General features: G+C 37.4%; 1 protein-coding gene across 4 annotated transcripts in view; it reads right to left on the bottom strand.

Moving 5' to 3' along the window:
* KDM4C (lysine demethylase 4C) overlaps nucleotides 1-22,801 on the bottom strand; it is a 295,106-nt gene that overhangs the window by 220,792 nt on the left and 51,513 nt on the right. For all 4 annotated transcript variants that reach the window (XM_072358921.1, XM_072358920.1, XM_072358923.1 and 1 more), the window contains exon 6: nucleotides 10,983-11,032. In XM_072358921.1, the coding sequence (XP_072215022.1) occupies nucleotides 10,983-11,032 (50 nt within the window). The remainder of the gene's footprint in view (nucleotides 1-10,982; nucleotides 11,033-22,801) is intronic.

The raw sequence follows: 22,801 nt of genomic DNA, 5'->3' as shown, positions 1-22,801 counted from the left end.
AAGCACAGCAACATCATTTTTAACTATTTCCCAAAGTTCAGAGAGGTTTGGGTTTTTTTGGTGTTTTGAGAATAGCTTTTCTATTTTCTTTCTTACTTTCTTTGTGTTTTGAATTGTGTGAGCAGAAACTGATGTGAAGCTATTCGGGTTTCAACTTCTGTGATTATTTACGAACTAATCCACTAACTCCGCTTAGTTCATTAAGTAATGACCAAATCCAGCTGATGAGCGCATGGAGATGAATGAATAAAGGGAAAAGCAAACAATCTAAGATGATGTTCCAGCATGACTACATTTTAGCATCTCAGTCTCTTTGCAGGATGGGAATGGGACCTCAGCAACAGTTCAAATAAGCCACGCTATCTTTCATTTTATAAAATGAGAACGTCAGTTTCTTTTCCCCTCAGCCTTCACATAACAGTAAGAAAACACTGTTACAATAAGGAAAATGGGGGAAATTTAGAAGGACAAGAAGGGCAGATTTCTGTGACACCCATTTAGTCCTTCCAGACTACATCATGGGAAGTACAACAGAGCCTCAAAAAAGAAAACTGCATAGTAGTTAACAACAAAATGCCCACAAGAAGTTCAGACTGAAAAACAAAGTAGTGAGACACACCTAACCAGATGCTGCTGTCTCTGCTCTCAGTCCCTGTTCTAAAGTACAAATGCATTCCCTGCTCCTAAGTAAGGGTGACTCTTGCTGAGGAAGTGAACAATGCTTCTGGCTGTATCATAATGCAGTGTTACTCATGTTTCACAAGGTTATAGCACTAATAAACCAACAGAACTAGAATGGCTAAGGGAAACTTATTAACCAGCAAAGATTAGAAGCTCTTTCTTATCTTTACAGTTATCAAAACAGTAGTATTTATCTTGACAGTCTTCTTCAAGTTTGTACCAGATCGTAACCAGGAATCACCAGGAGAGGCAGTATAAATAACAAATTCACACATTTACCAGTCCCAGAAAATGTATAATTTTACTGCATCAGTCATAAAGCGTTTGAAAATAACCTATTTTTTGTGAAGTTAAACTTCATTAATTTATTTTGCTTTCTTCTGGAGAGCATATTTTGCAATGCTGCTAAGATTTATTAATACCAACAGTTCACTCCATTCTAGGTCACTTATTTTGAAGTGATTTCAGTGACTTCAGAAAGCCTCATAGACTATCGCTGGAAAATAAAATACTCTCTGAAGTAATTATTTCAAACACTTTTGCTTCATTTGGATAAAGCAGAATTAAGGCACAAAGGAGCTCACTATCACAAATCCATAGGAGAAAACTCAGCTAACAAGCTGAAAGAAGTGATGGTTCCATATCTCAGCCTCTAATGAGTTCTCACTGTTAGAAGTGCAAGAAGTTTCACCACTCTTAAAGCATTTGCTAACTACATAAATACTAATTTGTCTGATTCCACTGGAAAACCCACCAAAAAAAAAAAAAAAAAAAAAAAAAAAAAAAAAGCATTTAGTAATGAGAAGGAAATAAAGAAAAAATAACTAAAAAACCACTTCAGAAGAGCAATTTTATTTCTTTGTACAAGAAAAATGTGTGTAACATACGTAATGCTATCCTACTACAGAGACCTGTCCTGAGAAATATGGACGTGAATTAAAATGAAGCAAATGGTATTAAAAGTACATATTACATTTTACCAATTACTTTGCATCACAACTGGAGATAAAAACCAACAACACCGCTGTGAGAAAGTCTCCTTAATGACGGAAACAAAAATAATACAGGAAAAAACGTTTATGATTCATCTACACATTAAATAGTTGATGCCTGAAGAATAAAAACAATCTCTGAGAGAGATGCAGGCAGACAGATTTCCTAGGATTATCCAAGGTGTAAATGCTTGTCCATAGGAAATATGTTAACTAAGAACACTGATCAACTGTCCTCAAAAAATTTTAAGTGTTTTTTAAGTTTTAAGTGAAAAAGCCTTGCAAATGCATGAACGTAGTGAGAAGTATTTGCTCAAGATGTATGAGAAAAATTAACACAAGCAACTAGACTACTGATATAAAAACATTGCTTAGTTTGGACATGAAATTAGCCAAGGGCATTTAACAGTAAAGGGACTGACATTGCTTTACTGTGTTTGCACAGGCAGTCCTTACAAAAAAAAAGTTCACTTAGGCAATAATGCTGTACATGCACATACGTTCGCAGAAGTATTAAGGCATCTTATTAGGATGTCCTGAAATCAAGTTCTATTAAAGCGTGTCACTCCTACTTGAAATTACCATGTTGTTTTTTTTTCCCACTCTACTGGAAATGCTTGTTCAAGTTTTGGAGAGTTCAGTTTCATCACAGAAGTATGGCTTCACTAAAATAAAAGACAGAACAAGGAAACAGCTCCACTAACAGATGGCTCCAGTGAATACACTTCAACTACTCTGGCTAAATTAGTATCTATAGCAACTATAATAACCGTAACTTGGAATTGACAGCCAAGAATTCACAAACCTGAGCAACATTAAGAAATAATAGACTGAAACAAACTGAAAGAAAATGATCAAAGGTGACAATTGTGACTGACAAAATAACTATCATGAAAAGCAACAAAGAAATCCCATTTCCCAAAGCAAGAAGAACTTGACTGAGTCGTTTTTGTCTGAGGAAACGGAATTTGTACCAAAGTTTGGTACGACAATACACTTAATTAGCTCAACAAATAAAATCAGAAAGCAGATGATGGGCAAACAGACATCCAAAACTTCAGTTGTACCACTACAGTTCTAAAAGATGAGGAAGAGTTGTGACAACTCCAAACACAAGGTAAGTTTGCTGAATTCTAAGCAAGCTGCAAACAACACGGAACAGCAGACCACAACCTCTTGAATATCCATTAAGAGAAATTTACAGGCAACAACTGTGATTACAGAGCTCTCTCAATGAAATCAAAGTTGTTGCTGACACATTCTGTGCCACTATAAAATATTTTTCCAGATTCTTTAGAAGCCTACACCTGGACATACATATTTTTCAGTCTCATTCACAGCATTTTCTCAGAAATGTTCCCTTTCAATAAACAAGGGAAGAAAGGAAGGCAGTATGCCTTCGTAAGTTGCTTCATCAGAAGATCTCTTCTTCTGTTCTGGCTGAAAATAAGGTCACACAGACTATTCCTTCAGCAAAGAAAAACCCTGTGGGAGAATGGACTAACAGATATAAAAAGACCTATTAATGTGCTGAAAAGAGGACACCACATTAGAAGCATCACAAGACCTTTTGAAATACATTAAACGCACACACTCTCTTACAGCATACTGACATTAAAACAATAAGAACGCCATATAGTTCTCTCTCTCTTCATTAACCTATTATTTTAACACCACAAGCAAATTCAAGACATTCCTGCAACACAGCAGAACCACTCCCAAATACCAGTCTCACAATTAGCAAGTCACGGGTTTACAAATCAATCCTGAATACACAGTGAATTTCCACATCCAAGAGAAAAAAAATACTGCCATCTATCTAGAATGTACCTAACATTCAAGTTCCCTTTCAGATTCAGTTGTTGTTTTTTTTTCGTAGAATCAATTCTACAAAAGCAAGAATTTTGTGATAATTTGCGTGCAACCTCATTTTCATAGATGATCTCTTGAGAAGTGGCAGACCTCTTCCATGCTTCTAATTATTACACAGTACACAAACTGACAACTGAAAACAGCAGCATCTCAGGGTCCTAGGAGCTGGCTGTGGTTCCTGGGCTCCATCATGTTTGAATAGCTGCGGCTGTCAGGCACCATAAAAGGGGGAACACCACTTTTATTTACATGAAAAGAAGGAGGGAGGATCTGGAGATAAAATGCCAGTGAGCCTCACCTCTGAGCCTGGAAAGATCATGGAACAGATCCTCCTTGAAGATGAGTTAAGGCACATAAGGGACAAAAAACTCAAGACAGGCTGCACAGCTTCACTATGGGAAGGCTCTGCCTGACCAGCCTGTGGCCTTCTATGACAGAGGCCTTCTATGACATCATCCATGGACAAGGGGACAGCAACTGATGTCATCCACCTGGACTTCTGCAAGGACTTTGACTTGATCTCCCACCACATCCTTATCTCTAAATTGGAAAGATAAGGATTTTAAGTGTGAACTATCTGGTGGGTAAGCAATTGGTTGGAAGGTTGCAGACAGAGGGTTGTGGTCAATGGCTCTATGTTCAGGTGGAGGCTGCAAATAAGCAGCATCCCCCAGGGGTCCAGTACTCTTTAAAATCTTTATCAGTAACACAGATGATGGAATTGAGAGCACCCTCAGAAGGTTTGCTGATGACACCAAGTTGAGCAGTGTGGCTGACATGGCAGAAGGAACAGACGCCATCTAGACGGACCTTGATAAACTCAAAAGGTGAGCCCCTGTGAACAAATAAGGTTCAACAAAGGAAAGTGCAAGATTTTGCACTTGGGTCAAGGTGACCCCAAATATGTATATATACTGGAAGAAGAACTCCTTGAGAGTATCCCTGTGGAGGACTTAGGAGACCTGGTTAATGAAAAACTTAACATGAGCCAGTACTGTGCACGTGCAGCTTGGAAGGCCAGTGGTATCCTGGGTTCCATGAGAAGAGGGGTGGCTAGCAGAGCAAGGGTTGTCCCCCTCTATTCTGCCTTTGTGAGACATTTTACATACGTAGATCATGACAAAACAAAGGGAAAGGTTTTAAACTAAAGGAAGAGAGATTTAGAACAGAAGTCAGGGGGAATTTTTTTTACTGAGAAAGTGGTGAGTTTCCGACACCAGCTGCTCTGAGAGTTCGTGGATGCCTTGTACCTAAAGATGTTTAAGGCCAGGTTAGATAGAGCCCTGGCCAATCTAATCCAGTAGGTGATCTAGTGGCTGGAAATCCTGCCTGTAGCAGGGGGACTGGAACTTAATGATTCCTGATGTCCCTTCCTACCCAAGTCACTGTATGATAAGAATGTGATTCAACAAATGGTGGACAAACATTTGGGTACAAACACATAAGCAAAGGAAGAGACGAGTAAATGTAAGGTCCCACTCAAGCTTTTTATCAGGTTTCTATAGTTAGCAGAACAAACAACAGCAAAGAGTATGTGACTTCCAACTGCAAAGAGTCATGAGCATGGTCTCAGATAATTCCACAAATGTACTCCAAGAGCTAACATGACCAAAGTTACTTTTACTAAATAACTTCTTGTTGTTGTTCGTTTTGTTTGTTTGTTTGTTTTTTGAGTTGTAGTCTTCCCCCTGTGTCAGTGAAGGCTATTCTACCTCACCAGACATTAACACCACTTCACAATTTCTGGTTTTACAGTCCGTATTCTAGACACAAATCAAATCTTTCTTGTATTAAGGGGAAGCTGGAAGAAATCGGTACTAAGCAGATTGCATGCTGTCCCTGAGGAAGACAAGATTCACACATAAAACAGTGCTGCAATGAGGGACATTACAGAGTACATAAAAAGATTTCAGGCTAAAGACAATTTTAAAATAAGTTTGGCTCAATAAGCTATTGAGGGCAATGATAATTGATACCCTGAACAGTTTTATTTTGCTTTGTTTTTTCAACTCTAAGAGTATAGTTCATATCAGAAGACAATATTGCCATATCACTGTTATCACTCATAAAAACTGAAGTGGATTAGGTTCCATTCTGCAATAGATCATCATACTCAAAATAATGGGAACGATTACCTACCTAGTAAGAATCCGTGCATACTGATTTCAGTCAAACTGTTAGGCTACGATAATACATGGACAAATTACGATCTTCTTATTCTCAAACTAGCAACCCTTAATCATATGAGTAACTCCATTGACTCTACAAGGCAACTGACTATGTTTTATCTTGTTAACTTGCTTATGTGATCAGCTTGGCAAAAAATAAAGCCACTATTTAACAATCCATAAAAACTGGATAGACAGATAACTTTCAAAATCAAATTCTAAACAGGAATGAATGAGGCCATTCTTATTTTTCTGCACTTTCACACTCAAATTTTCATCCCAAATTTTACATCAAAGGTGATATATCCACATTTTCTTTATTAATATAAACTGAAAATCATAAAACCATAAGAAAATATCATCCTAAATTGCAAGTATCTTTAATGTAACTTCATGTAATTAAAATTCAGCCCAATTAATGCTATAAGGAAGAAAGCTCAAAAGAGGGTAGTTTTTTAACTTATGTAAATCATGAATGTTCATTTGAAGGACTTTAGAACACAAAAAATACTCATAATTCGCTGCTTACGTGAATTCTTCTTGGAACACTGGCAAATACAAAAGGAGGACAACGTTTTCTAGTTTATTTTCTATATTTTACTTTTGTAGGTATAGATAAAAACAATATAACATATTAAAGTGAATCTGTAGTGATCTCAATTTTATTTACCTTTATCTACTGCACATTAAGTAAGCGGGAGAGTACTCTGCATGGCAACTTTCTCACAAAGCAGCAGAGTCAATTTGTATGATACATAAAGCAGGTAGTACAAAAGCCACAAATGAAGTGCCGTGAAATATGAGTGTTATTATACCCAGATGAATATGTTACGGACTTGCATTTATTATCTCTTAGATGTGACTCTCCTAACTGGACTCATATAACTATCAATTAGGAAGAAGTTAATTTTCTCAACTGCTGCAGCTTTCAGATTTGAGACCCATACAAGCTATGCAAGCTCTACGTCAATTTTCATCCAAAAGACTACTTACACTTATTTTCATATGTAACAGGTAATGACTTCTCCATGAAACAGACTAATTAATACCATATACCATACAAAGCTTTTTATAGCATCACGATATACTCGGGTCAAATTTTACTTTAGTTTCTTCTTGAACATAATTAAATACCAGATAAATGCCATTTGCTCTCTAAAACAATTTCTGCAATTAAGTCAACTATTAAAAGAACTTGAAAATCCTTCAAAATGTCATTTATGATTCTCCATTGTGCTTCTATTCTCTTTATTTTCTAACTCATTTTATGAAATGAGAAATCTTAAGAACACCATAATATTACAGATTAATGTAACACATATAAAAGTTGCAGCAACAGCTCACTTGAGATTTTTATTACATTTATGTCTACATAAAATTGAAAAAAAACTTACATAAATGAGTAAGCAGCTGAAGGGCAAAATCAAACTGTTGCCTTTATTAGATTCAAGTCTAATGTATTTCAAATAAAATATCTGTAGGTGCCACAGTCAATCAAGATTTCAATGGAAAGCAAAGATGAAAGCATTCATGCACAAAAGGCATGTGTGATAATTGTGACATGTAGACAAGTTAATGGAAAATATTCTAGCCTTCTTTTAATTTTAATGCATTAACTGTTGCCTTGACTCAGACAACCTGCCACACTTAATATAACGTTTTATTATTTTTATTGCTATAGGAGCATTCAATTAATTCAGTAAGAATTAGTCAGTCATCAGCCTTCTTGCACACACACCTGTAGAAGTACAACTGATTTTAATACACATGTAATTAAGCACTGTCTCATTTATACTATCTTTTATTAGCATTTCTTATTAAGCGAATTGTTGCCATGTAGATTACTTTGTATATTCACCTTTTTAATATACCCTACTGTAAAATTCAAACTGAATTTCAGCAGACAGCAGCTACAAAGTAGAAGACTACAGAAGTCTTACCCTTCTTAAGCAGGGAAATAATCAGAATCAGAAGACTACAAACAAAAATAAGTGAAAAATATGTCAAGGTGAGCATAAAGTTCAATATCTTATGAACTGTATCTTCCACACTACTAGCTGGACCAAAGAGATCACAGGAACAGCCTACACAACAAAAAACAGAGCAGCAGATATTAAAGTCAAACACTGAAAACAGGAAATGTCAGAGATGTCTGTCTGTAAAACTAACACACCTGCCTTCTGTAACAATAAAAACCTTTGTATGGGCACGTAGCTCTCCTACAGAAATCTACCTTCATTCCATAAATATAATAGATAAAAAAAAAAACTATCCAAAATGTTACTTTCACTGTTCAACACCTGATCTATTTTCAATTTGATACTCACAGCTCAAAACCCAGTTCTGAAATAAAAATAATTAAGTTTCAATCACACTTATCATGATTCAGCAAGGAAAGCAGATTTGTATTTGCCACACATCTTTGTAGCTTGCAGTGTCAGAGACTTATCAGCAGTAATCACCAACTTCCATGCAGGTGTGCTCTGAAAATGCTGATTTGACATGCTCTGGCAGCTTCATTAAATAAAGCTATCATGAAGGATAGCTAGGGTACTGTTCCTATCCGTGGAAAAATGTGTAAGCCAGTATTCCTCAGGCCTGAGCTCTGCATGTCCTAAATAAGTTTACTAGTTCTTATCCTAAGAACTATTGGGTTGATGCTGTTGTACTGAAAAGAAGGTCTCATTTAGCCCATTACCAATTCTGACTAAGGCATTCCAAGATAAGACACCGCTCCCCACACGTGTCCTACCAGCTTCTGACATACCGTGTTTCCAGAGATTTCCACTACTTCCCCATGTCTCTATGTCACATTCCTCTTACCACAGTAGGCCACCATTAGCACAAGTAAGAGCCTTGAGAAATATCAGGACCTCATCTGCCAACACAGTATTTTCTTATAGAAATTGACACTGAGCAGCATTGTAAGTTCCCATGAAACTGTGAATTTATCATTTTTTTAAAGGTGTAGCAAAGCATCTCAAAAAGCCATCCAGATCCTGAATTTGCATACGTTACCCCCACATCTGAGTAAACTACAGTATGTCAAAATAAAACTGAAATGTTTTTTAGTCTGTTCCCAAACAATGGCACCCTTCACTTGCACTTCTTAGAAAGGAATGAACAAATGTTGCTGAAATTGTCCATCCACTTTCCTAGCTCTCTCAAAAAAAAGAAAAAAAGAAAAAAAGAAGGGTTGGGCACAAACTAGTTTAATAGAATGCTTAAACCTGAAGAGTTAGCTATAAACTGCTGCACAGCTGTAAGTGCTCAATGTGAAATCCTATAATACGCTTGAGAGCAGCTCAACCATATCAAGTGAAAATTCTATCTACCCAAATACCTTCTTCCCAGTAAACATCAAAAGTGGATGTATACAAGGCCTTAAATACATCAAATCTTTGCTTCTCCTGAGTAATCAAGGCATGGATCAAAGATTTGCTGGCTGAAGAAATGGCCAGAAGGCCGGGCCCAGAGAGTGGTGGTGAATGGAGTTAAATCCAACTGGCACCACTCATGAGTGGTGCTCCCCAGCGGTCAGTACTGGGGCCTGTCCTCTTCAATATCTTTATTGATGACCTGGATGAGGGCATTGAGTGCACCCTCAGTAAGTTTGCAGATGACACCAAGTTGGCAGGAAGCGTTGATCTGCATGGGGGTAGCAAGGCCCTGCAGAGTAGAATCTAGACAGGCTGGAGAGCTGGGCTGAGACCAGCAGGATGAAGTTCAACAAGGCCAAGTGCCAGTTCCTGAACTTTGGTCACCAAAACCCCAGCAAATGCTGCAGGCTTGGGGTAGAGTGGTTGGAAAGCTGTGTAGTGGAAAATGACCTGGGTGCGTTGGTCAGTGCTCAGCTTGAGCCAGCAGCATGCCCAGGTGGCCAAGAAGGCCAATGGCATCCTGGCTTAGTTCAGAGATAGAGCTGCCAGCAGAAGAAGGGAAGTGATCGTCCCTCTGTACTCAGAACTAGTGAGGCCACACTTCGAGTACTTTGTACAGTTTTGGGCCCCTCACTACAGGAAAGACATTGAGCCCTGGAACATGACTAGAGAAGGACAACAAATCTGGTGAGGGGTCCACAGCTCAAGTCTTATGAGGAGAGGCTGAGGGAGTTGGAATTTACCTGGTCTACCACATGCATCAAAATGTTTATCAGTGAAAACCAAAACCTTCAACACATGCACAGGAAGAGTTTTATACTTTACAGGTCATAAAAAAAAGTGCAAATTAGAAATAAGTGACAACTACTTTCGGAGCAGAAGCTCTCTCAGTTTTCATATGGTAAATTTCAGAACAGAGAATGTAATTATCCAGGTTGGAATGTGCCTTTCTAATTTGTGCTTTTAAGGCTGTGAGCTCATGTCTTTACTTCCACATCTCAGTGATACACATGATATTATTGTTCTCAATAACTAGTTTAATAATTGCTCATAAAAACTGCCATGAATATATATGTGCATAAAATAGATACAAAAAGAAAATGAACAAGCATTTTCAGAAGACAGTCCAGATATGCAGTATCTAATTATCAGCTTTCAGTGGCATTCACAGAATCACAGAATCATAGAATGGCCTGGGTTGAAAAGGACCTCAAAGATCATGTAATTTCAACCCCCTGCTACGAGCAGGGTTACCAACCACTCAACCAGGCTGCCCAGAGCCACATCCAGCCTGGCTCTGAATGCCTCCAGGCACATCCACAATCTCTCTGTCAGTCCTTATAATTAACGTATATTATTATGCTGCTCGTTGGCCAGTAGATTTAGTTGGTGTATTTTGTGAGCCTCCCCCTCATCAAAGGCAGTGATTTCCCTTCTCTACCTTGACATTACATTCCACTTCCACAAAACTTCAGGAAACTCTGCTCTTTTAAACGTTTCTTTCTTTGAATCAAATTTAACCTCAATTGACTATAAATTCAAAGGTTCCGGGTAGCAAGAAAGTATGATAAAGAAAAGCAAGGGCATGGAATGAGGCAAAGTTATTAGCAATGAAAATCTAATGAACAAAAAGGGCAAAATTTTGTCTTACTTTCACAAAAATGACCAACCTAAAAATGCCAATACAAAATAAAGTACTAAGAAAAAAAAGGCCTATTTTGTGCTTTTAAAATTCCTCAGAGTATTAAAAGGCATTTCTGGTTTGCAAACATAAAAGTCATACGATATTAAGAAGTAATAAAGCACAGTAGTTCAGTAGAGGACGTTTTTCAGTTTGCTGGAGGCTTTTCCTTCAAAAATCTCACATACTGTAACACTGAAAATATTACCTTGAGCCAATCGTTCAAGCCGTTTCCCATGCTCTGGAGGAATTGCATACCTAAAATACACGTGAAGAAAAGGATTATATGTTTAAAGAAATAATTACTATACAAAACAGTGTTTTACATATAACTAAGTACCTTAAGTTAGAGAAAATAAGATTATCGAGTTAAACAACATATAGGAAAAATGCACAGGTTGCTCCAAAAGTAATGCATCCATTTATTTCCACAGAAATGACAATAGATACAAAGAGTATAATAACAAAGAGCACATTCTCAGCTACAAAACACTGTACTTCCACAGTTACCACCATTACCTGTGCATTTTCTCCAGTGATGAACAAGAGCCTGCATGCCAGGCTCACACAAATCTGCACTAGCAGAGGTGACCCACTGTTGCTGCCGCCACTGCTGAAATGCATCACCTCACTGTGCTCACATCCACTGGTTGGCCTCCAGAAATGTTCAGCAAGTGTCAGTGAATGTCACCTGGTGCCATTTTTTGCACATGGAAGAATTCAGTGACACACCTTTGTTCCACCTGAACTTCCACGCCAGACAGCGTTCTGTCAAGAGTCCTCCATTGCTGCCATCTGTCACACGGCAACAACGTGCAATGGAATACTGGTGGGAAGGTTCAATCTCCACTGCAAAACCACCAATACGGACACAGTGGGCCAAAATCATAAAACAGGATGCATTACTTTTGGAACAGCCTTCATATATTATTTTCTGGGTAAGAAGTACAGATTAAGGTATTTTGAGAAACAACTTTAACTTAACTATTAGTTTAAAAATCACAATGCACAGTTCAAAAATGTGTTTCTGTTTAAAACCATGCACAGTGACATTCATAACCCCACTTTAAAAAGATGCATTTTCATTTTCCAAGTGAAACAGAAACACACATAACAAAATAAATACAATTCCCACCGGTTTAACTTCCATGCTTTTTTAATGTATTCCACAAAAGCTCAACAGAAAAATATGAGTATTAAATGTCTCCTGTGTGTTGTTTCTTTCTTGTGTAACGAGAGACTACTTGTCTTCATAAATCATTGCAATTCTTAAGAAACACGTTTTCTAAAAATTCAGAAATCATGCAGATCCTGGAAACATTCTGCTCCTACAATAAAGTATTTTTACACGACTCCATAAGCAATTTGCAACAACTTCATAAAGCAAGTGAAACCTGAGCAAACACAGAACCTTGTTCTTCACAGATTTACTGCACTTTCATAGACATGCATTAGACTCTGCTTTTGACTTTAACAACTTCAGCGCATGATATAATCAGCCTTCATTTCAGTTCAATATTTTAACAGCACTGAATTGATTCTTTTATATATATATATATGTAATATATATATATTATATATATACAATTCAGAAAAGGGAAAATGCATACCTAGAATAGTCCAAACCCCCATTTTTGAAGTTAACATGCAGATTTTTCTCTTGCACTATATTATGAACACAAATTTCTTTCATATTTCCTGTCAACTCACTAAGAAAAAACAAACAAGCCATTCACAGCCACATTCTTGGCACAACGTTCCTCTCTCTCCAGCTTTCATTTGCACCTAATGCAGACGCACAGTTTTTAACTACTGCAACTGAAACTGCTGCACAGAAGCAAGACTATTCCAGTACAACGGTCTGTGCTCTGAACAGAACAAGTTTAACAAAGCCCATGCCTTCTGACAGCCCACTCCAGATGCTACTAAACAAAGACTTAATTTTCACACATCAGATATAAATCTATGTATAGCATTTTCTATTGCATTCTATGCCATTAAACGCTCAACTCCAAAGTAAAACCAAGAGACAGTATTTTTTTCTAAGGAAACAACCTAGAGACTTTGCTTTTCTTGTCTCTAGTTGGACTGTTGGACTAGGATTAGTCTAAAAGTTCTTCTGAAAGTGCATCTGGCTATATTTTTGTGATAATACAGAGCCATAATCCTCTGCATATACCTGCATATAATGTTAAGTACTTACCAATAGCACAAAAACACAAAACTTGGAAAACTGAGGTCACATTAAAAATTCTATCTATCAAGCTACCAGAAAGATAAATGGAGACAAGTTATTTAACTGGGCTACACCTGTTTATTCAGTTATTTATTCACCTTTGTTTCTTCCCTCTATTGCTGTTGCCCTTGACTAAAGGGATCAAGAAAAGGAGGCCGCCTTTGCAGTATCATTAGGAGCCCCAAATTCACTCTCCAGGCACAATGAAGTAACACCTCTCCTTGGTTCCAAATACAATATATTAGAAAACTCTGCCTTTTTAAACACGTGCCTGTCTTGGATACCAGACATGCATGGTGATGTGAATTTAACTGGATGCTTGGTCTACCATATCAAACATTAAACAAAAAACACCCAAATTCCTTCTCAGATCATTAAGTCAGCGTAAAAAGGAAAAGAAAAAAAAACAACAACAACAAAAAAAAACCATTCTCTCTCAGTCTCCTTAGCATACATAAGACATTTGGCAGATTTTTGGATCTCATAACGCAAAACACTTCATCACTTTAAATACGCAGGTAAGGCACATTGTTTCAAGCAGTACCGAAATGGATTCTACTGCATCCCACTACAGAAATGCAAAGAATTCAGTAATGGCATTTCAATTTTTCCACAGCAGCATTGAATATTTAGGGCTAGGGAAAAAAAAAAAAAAAAAAAAAAAAAAAAAAAAAAAAAAAAAAAAAAAAAAAAAAAAAAAAAAGTTCTTTTTAAATAACAGTTAGCATGGCTTTTTTTTTTTTCCCTAAATACATCTCAGCATTATGGAGTAACATTCACTGCTTACCCATAAACTGCTGACAATGCAAGCTCACTGTCCCATCTATATTCTTCAGGGGAGTCAGTAACAAACTACAGTCCGGTTCCCTGTGATCACTCAGCCCCATAGCTTAGAAAGGAAGTTTGTTGAGAAACAGTTGTCTATGATAGGAAAAACTAGTGTCTTGCAAACTCAGCTGAAAACAGTGATGCACAGCCTGCTTAAATTTAATAACTATGCTGGTTACTACTTTTTTTTTACACTCCCAGATGCAAAATGTAAATAACCTTTAACGTGCTGTTTCCTTCACATTTACTTTTCAATCAGAGTGAATTTTCCGTGTATGAAAACAGTTTCCCCTTGTATGGCAAAGAATTCACTGCAAGGAAAAAACGAAATATGCATTTTATTCAAGCTCAGTTTTATTAGGAACGTTTGGATGTTGCAGGTCTCTATAACAAGACACCAAAGAAAATTTCCATTTCCTTTAATCTTCCTTTAAGTCAGAAATGGAAACTTTAGCACAGCTCATTTCAACAAACTAACCAAAAGCATGTGGACCTCAGATGAAACTGCTTAACTCAAAGGAAAACGTAGACGAAAATTACAGTCTTCAGAAGAAAAAATAACTAATACACATCTGAGAAAACACAAAGCCAGCTAATATCATCTCTCCACAGCAATATTTACTTTCTAAATTTCCATTTGAGAGACTGCGGCAAAAAACATCAGGCAATGTAATATAAATCTACTACATTAAACGTGCTTATGGAAAATAGAACTAAAATCATTTATGTGAACAGACAACAGATCTTTTTAAATAACTTTAAGGCACACTTACACCACTTTATCAATAATTTTGTGATTTTTGTATTAATTTCATGTTATTTCCCCACTTTCAGTTATGGTATAACAATCTGACTGTCCTGATAATATGCACAAGTCAAAGTAAAATTAGGTTTCTGAACTTATATTGAAACGAGACAGAGGAATGATGGAGGGTGGGGGTGGGGGGGGAGTAAGAAAGAAAAAAGCCAAAACAAATTTTGATAATAAATATCATTATACTAATGTAATTTCAGAGGAAAAATAGAAAAAAATAGGAAACAGAACTACTACAGATTTTGAATTTTAAAGATTTTTTTTTACTCAATCTCTTTTCCATATCTGCACATTTAAAGAGTCAGAAAGTCAAGCTTCTAAACTCCAGAAGGCCATTTAAGTTCAATTATGGTAAAATCACTGCACACAACTTAAGACTGCACTATTGCTGCTGTGACACTCTGTGACATTAATTTCAATTAAATGATTCCTTCATATCAACCCGATGCCTTGTAAAAAGCCTTCTAACACCTCCAAAGTAAGCACAGCAGTCTGCAGCAGCCTCAGAAGAACTTGTTTACAGGGGTAAATACGTACTCATGCTTTTTTTTTCCCTTCTCCTCCATAGTCCAATATTCAACAGAAAAATAATAAAACTCACATAAAGTCTTAACGCTGTTCCCTAGTTTTAGGATTTTTCCTTTTACCTTGTGACCAGTTAGCGGAGATTAAAGAAACCTTCTGTTTGCAAATGTTAGAAATGCAAGATTTCTCATCTTCTCCCTCTTCCCTACTTGCTCCAACATCACTTGCAACAAGGGACAGTGAAGACTATACTCCCATAACTTAACTATTAAAGAATGGTTTGATAAGATACGCGGTCGGCAGGCTACTTTAAGATACAAAGGGAATAGGCATAACATTTTCACTTCTTTGTTAGATTCCTGGTTGCAGGCAAAATGCATTTATACAGGAGGACAACCTCAACTTCTTTAAACAAGTACTCTGCTTTTCAGTGATGACTTAGGAATATAACTTCAGAAAAAAAGTATGTATCCAAATCCCAGTTCCTAAGGTTCTTATATGATTAAACCACAAGCACTAAAATCTTCCCCTCTTTTGCCTGTTGTCTAGACTGGGCAGTTCACCATTCATTGCGTCTATCACAGTGCATTCCTTTATGGTGCACCTATTTTCACCCATCCGTAGCATGCAGAGCCGAAACAGTGATTTCAGGGTTCTGCTAGGATGAGCAGCTTGCAAGCTAAGCTCGGTATCACAGCTCTTATCTCCACAGCATCTTGATGAGTCAGCTCTAGGTATTCACAGGGCAGACACCCTGCTCATATGCAGTTGCTTCCCAATTCATAGCAATGAATACACTATTTAAGTAACTCTTAGCATTTCCATCACGCATTCTTCCTCTCGTCGTATTTTGTAATAAAATTTAAAAATCTGGACCACACTATAAAATTAATCAATTGCAATTCCCAGAAATAATTCTTGAAGTATATAATTTCATTTTTAGAAGTCAGGAGAGTTTGCACGTTAAAGGCTACTAAGCCTTACAAAGACAGAATTGAAATAAAACAAATCCAGCCAAAACTACCAAGTCCTTCAATAATAATGTAACAAAGATTTTTAAGAGTAATATGGCAGAATCTTAAAAGGTTGGAAAAGATCTCTAAGATCACCCAGTCCAATCATCCACCTACCACCAGTTCCCCAAGTGCTACACCTGCCCTTTCCTTAAACACCTCCAAGGATAATGACTTCATCGCCACCCCAAGCTGCAATGTCTAACAACTCCTTCTGAGAAGACATTCTTCATAATTTCTCTGATGAATGAGGGAAGAAATGATAACCCGGTTTCTATTCCAGTGTCTGAAATGCTATCTCGCATTCTACTGAGAAAAACTTCCAAGAAGGCTCAAAACATGACACAGAGCAATCCGAATTTCCATAACTCCAGTTGTACATCTTCTAAACAATGTCAATAAAATTAAACAAATGCAGTTATAAGTAATTAAAATGTCTTTACATTAAGAATGTTGTTAATGTCCTACCGTGCTCATTTTAACATTAACTAAATTCAAACCATAATTTAGCATTACAGTTTCTCTTTGTTAAATTAAGTTAGAAAACTGTCATGTTTTTAACATAGTAGTATGAGAATGCCAATTTAGAAGAATGAGGTGTAAAGTCACATTATCATAACTGTGCTTCCTGAAACAAAATTCAACATATGGTTTTTAAAAACATACTGCATGATGGAGCTAAAAACAAATCACTGATCCTGTTCTGAATTAAGCCCTGTTTTAACCTCAATTCATTGCAAGGACGTGATACATACTTACAAATCCATCTATACTGGCTTTAATTAAGCAGAAATGCATGACAGTGCATCATCAATCTTTGAATAAATAGTGTTTAATATGAAAAAAAAATAGTCATCAGAAGTTAAAATTCTTAATAATGCAGTCTTAAGCTGTATTTCTTTGGACCTTCAGAAACTTTTCAGTCTGATATATACCACCTAGTAAAACTTCAAATGTTCTGCATTCATTCCATCTCCAAGTTTGTTTCACCATTAAAATCCTAGCTTAAGGAAGAATTCAAGATACAAACTAAAATCTAAGTCCTCACTCCAGGAATCTGTATTGGAAAGAAGTTCCAGGTACGGTTTGTCTCACTGGCTGCAAGGAATGTAAAAAACCAGTAATACCTGTTGTATGTTCTATGAATCACATAGCTGTCACTGTGTGACAGCCTAGGATACCCTGCTAGAATGAGTCACATGCTTTCAATTTAGTGCATTTCCACAGAAAGTGAATTTTGCTTTTACAGCAAGGAAAGCAGCGGAGCTAAGTGATGCTATAGACATGACTACAAAGATCTCACAAATATACGTTGCTTTTCTTTTTCCAAGGACTCCTTAATATCATTTCCAAGATGGAAAATGCAAGCTCTAATAGCTTCTGAGAACAATGACTATGAGTTGACAAGCCCCTGGTTTCCAAGAAGAGAAAATGAGACCTCTACTTGTCATAGAAAAACGTATAGGGTTAGGCAGACAAAGAGATTTACCAGTGAGTCAGTAGCGCAAGGATCAGCACAAAGTTCTGTAAACTGTCCGTCATACACTGACTAATACTTTTGACTTGTCTTGCGTCTCCTCTAATGTCCAGGAGAAAAAAAAAAGGGGGGGGGAAATAACACAACGCTAACTAAAATTTGATTTGCACACAATACAGACACGGCGAAGCAGTTCATTGAAGTTAAATCAAAACAGATGCCCCTCAAATCATTTGCAGTTATAAATTTAACAACCTTAACGATTTAACAGAATTAAAATACGTGCAAAGCTATGCACGTCTGTAAAACAACTAAGCCATAAACTTTCACAGAAAAAATATATTAAAAAATATTAAAATAAAATAGAAAAATAAACCAACACAGTTACAACATCACTAGAAGTGACATAAGTTCAAAATGTAGTCTGCTTTCTGAAAGATGATGGTTATCTTTCTAACGTGCCTCAGAAAGTCATTAAATGTTTGCCAGATTAATAACATTGTTCTAGGCACCAGAGTCAAAGCAGTTACATTTTCTGGTACGGAATCACTACTGTGGGAACGTTTTCAAGTTCATAGTTCTACTAAAGCTACAGAGGTGGAATCTGCAGTAGTCTGATGCTTCCATCAGGATAGACTGACATTGGAGGGAACCTCTGATGGCCATCTGGTGCCTAGGACCATGTCCAGGATGCTTCTGAATATCTCCAAGGAGGAGACTCCACAGCCTCCCTGGAAAATATGTGACAGCGCTCACTTGTTCGTACAGTACTTCCTGATGTTCCAATGGAGCCAATTACCTCGTCCCCTGTCACTAGGCACCAATGAAAAGAGCCTGGCTCCATCCTCTTAGCAGCTTCCAATATTTATACACAAGTGCTGCTCTGAAAGTGATGCCTCCTATTTTAATATCTTGCCCCCCATCATCAGAAGTGCATGTTGGTTGTATGGCAGTAGACATTGAAGCTTCCCATCAACATCCCCATTACTTTTTTTTTGCTATGAAGCAGAAGGCAACAGAGAAGAACTCTGACAAAATGGTGTCTGACATGGAAGTGGGTATGAATCACAAAATTACACAATCATTTCAGGTGGAAGAGACCCTTAAAAGCCATCTAGTCCAAATCCCCTGCAATGAACCGGGACATTCATAGTTTGATCAGTGCCTTGGGTTAACCCTCACAAGCTCCATGTAGCCTAACTGTGAATGTCTCAAGCAAAAGGGCATACCACCACCTCCATAGGTAACCTGTTCCACTGTTTTCCCACTCATCATAAAAAAAGAATTCCTTATATCCAGCCTAAACCTCACCTCCTTTAGTTTGAAACCATTTCCCCTTGTCCTATCACAACAGACCTTGCTAAAGAGTCTGTTCCCTTCTTTCTTACAGTTCCCCTTTTAGATACGGAAAGGTCACTATCAGGTCACCTCAGAGTCCTCTCTTCTTCAGCCTGAACAGCCCCAGCTCTTTCAGCCCATCCTTGCAGGAGAGTGTTCCATCCCTTGGATCATTTTGATGTCCCTTCTAAGAGAGGCATGCTCCAGCAGATCTCTCCTGTCCTGAGGACTCCACATCTGGATGCAGTACTCCAGGTGAGGTCTCACCAGCAAAAGGGGCAGAATCTTGATCTGCTGAGAGCATTTCTTCTGACACGACCCAGGATACAGTTGGTTTTCTGGGCTGTGAGGGCACACAGCTGGGTCACGTCCAGCTGCTCATCCACCAGTACCCCCAAGCAGTGGATGTGTGCACAGTGAGGTAATGCATTTCAGCAGCGGTGACAGTGACAGTGGGTCACCTCCACCGGTGCAGATATTTACAAGGGTGGCATGCAGGCTCTTATTCATCGCTGGTGAAAAAGAACATCTAATGCTGGTGACAGTGTTTAAAACTAGTCTTTTGTAGCTAGAACTTGTTCTACTAAATAGTGCTATTGTGCTCTTTGTATCTATTGTAGTTTCCACTGAAATAAACCGGAGGCGTTACTTTTAAAACAAGCCACGTACATAAACGAGATCCACCCCTGAGCCTTTTCTTCTCCAAGCGGAACAATTCCAGCTCTCCCAGCTTCTCCTCATCTTTACGCAGGATTAGATAGAAACTTGAAATAACAGCACTGTCATGGAGAACATCATAGCTTCCAAATATGTGGTCAGTTCCAAGCACAGAAACAGTGCTGACAAGCTTGATAGATTATACCTAACATTTTATAGTCAGAATTTCCATTCTGATTACATCTACCTCTGTGTCTCCTGATAGTCTTATTTCTGCTCCTTTTCTGATCATTTTAAAGTAAATGTGGATGATCCTCTCCTTATTTGCTCATAACCACCTTCCCATCTATCAGGGAAGGTTTTGCAGATGACTCCCACTTCATGTTAAAATATTTGCACATCACTGTAATTTTATCTGTTACTTTTCTGAGACCTACAACACAAATAGCAAACATGCCTGTTCTGTAAATGTATGCATGACTTACAAAAAGTTAACAGCACTCCTCCACCCATGCTGAACTTTGTTTCACCTGGCCCAGTTTTCACCAGTCTTCGTCATCTGCTGATCACACTGAAAAAGCCTCTTTACGATACTCAAGAAGACACCGTCAAAAACAGGTTAAAAGAGACCCAATCTACAGCATTAGTGCTAGTCTGACAATGCTGTCCCTTCTACACCATTTCTGACTACGATTTTCTCCTTATTATTAACATCACAAAACCATCCCTTTCATTCCGCAATATCTGTAACCCCATCACTATCTCTTTGCTGGGATATTCAAAATCTGAAAGCCTACATGTGAAATCATTTCAATCATGTTTTAACGTGTCTCACAGCCCATAACACAGAACAACATTTTCTCACGCTTCCAGTTCATAAAGGCAGGTATAACACACACCAGTACACATTCTACACTAGCAAGCCTGTAAAAATAGAGTAACAGCTACAGTAGTTAAGGGGCAATATTAGAGTAGCCCATGAAAGAATTAGAGGCAGTCTTGAGATCAGTGTTGTCACCATCCTGGACCCACTGAGCTCCCCAGACCAGAATTCCTAAACCTAACCCACACGCTTTGAGTGTCATCACAGATTCATTTCACACCGCTTCTCTTACAATAGTCAGATACTTAATCTAATTTGGCTAAGGTCTCTCCTGGCAAAACCAGTCCTTTTCTTGACATAATCTCTAAAAATCTTCCATTCCTGTCAGAAATATTCATCTTTATTTTATGAGCGATAATCCTTGCAAGGTGTTCTGCAAAGTATGAACTGCACAACTAAGCAATTTTCTCTCTTTTTAATACTGTGTATTGTCTCTCCTCGTTTCTGGGCCAGGAAGTAAAGAGCAAATGGAATGGCACAGGAAACATCACAGATTAATACATTATAATCTGTCTGAATTACACCGCAGGTTTGTACTCTTTTCCTTTTTAGAAATAAGTACAAACTGTAATTCTTTATGTGGGAAAGAATTAAAATCTCCACTCAACAGGGGAACACAGTGAGCACCAGTTAAAAAATTAAAATATTTTTAAAATACTACTTCCTAAAAAAAAAAATACAAACTAAACATGCTGTCCACTTATTTTCTCTAAGGAAAAAAGTAACTCCAATTATTTCAATGTTTGAAGCTTCCACAGCGCCACGGAAATGACTGCCTGCTTAATAATCATTTTTGCATGTGCATAATTAATATTCTTCAAGAATGTTTGCATCTCAAACTTTAGAAAGGCAAAACAAATTCTGTTTATGCCGTATTTTTGTTGTATCAGTCAGGTAAGTGGAGCCACAAGTAAGCGCTGCTTTCAGATACTTAATGCAGCAAGAAATAATTTCCAAAATGCAAATAACTCATGCAGATTTTTGTCATTTATAAATTTATAATGCAAATTGAAGCACTGTCTATAGTTGATGCATGTATGTAGCACACATACCAGTGGGCTAACATTTTACTACTAACAACTGCATTAGGTGAGGCATTAATGTCTAAGAGCAGTTCAGTATTTGAACATGTCACACTCCTCAAACTATTACATTAAAAAAAAATCTTCAGTCAAGGCCTCTAAGCCTGAAATAATAACTACGGCAGAAGATAATGAATATACTTAACAACAACTGGCAGAGTGAAGAAACTTCCAGCGTGGATCCACAGCTCTGAGAAACCATTATGAAACACGCAAACAACAAACTGGAATAACAAAGTAGGTAAATCATGCCAATGGTTATTCTGGGTAATGAGACTGTTCTCATAAGAAACGGTGATGTTAAATGAGGCAGTGTCTTCAAGATTTCCTTCCCCTCAGAAACAGACACAAAGGAAAAGCTGCAGCAAAAATTCTGCCTGGCAGCAAGCAATTACAGCAGACACTGTTCTACTTGCTCTCAAATCTTTCCTCAGAACATCCTTCTCCCCTCATACTATTTATTTCAAGGCTTCCAAATTGTATTAATTCATTTCTTCCTCTCAAATTATTGCCTATCCTTAGGACTTCTCTGCAGGTAAAAAGTAATTTATAAAGCAAGCATATAAATTACACAAATACATATATATATACATATGTAGACAGAAAAATAACCATAATCCTGACTTCGCTAATGGTTACCTGACATACTTCCCGTGCTTCAAATGAAGCAGTCAACAAAGGAATCAGTATACACAATGTAGTATGAACTTGTTTGCATGCCTCCTGATGAAGTGCACAGAGAATAAGAAGAAATGGAAGACTGTCTATGGACTAACTATTGGAGAAAGCTCCAAAATCCATAAAGACAATCCCACCAGTCAGGTTTAGCTGCTACCTGCAAAATCTCATTTGGGATTTCAGGTGGAAGCTACTCTAAGAACTCAAAGAAAACATACTAAAATGCTTCTTAATAAAATATTTTTCACCAAGTTTTCACTTGGTTTCCGTAAGAAATCACATGTCAGTTCACTCAGCACACATAAGATCTGTATCCTAAACTGCAACTCTTCCACTTCTTTGAAGTAATATGCTAATATCATGTTAAAAAAAGAACATTTGAATACATTAACAGCAATAGTGTAAATTATTGCAGCATTCCTCCAGCAAGTATATAAGCATAAATAAATAAACTTCTAACTGATTAAGACTGTCAATGAACTTTCATGCAATGTTC

Source organism: Excalfactoria chinensis, chromosome Z, assembly GCF_039878825.1.
Source record: "Excalfactoria chinensis isolate bCotChi1 chromosome Z, bCotChi1.hap2, whole genome shotgun sequence".
NCBI classification, from domain to species: Eukaryota; Metazoa; Chordata; class Aves; order Galliformes; family Phasianidae; genus Excalfactoria; species Excalfactoria chinensis.
The sequence above is the reverse complement of the archived record's forward strand: the minus strand, read 5'-3'. Positions and strand labels throughout refer to the sequence as shown.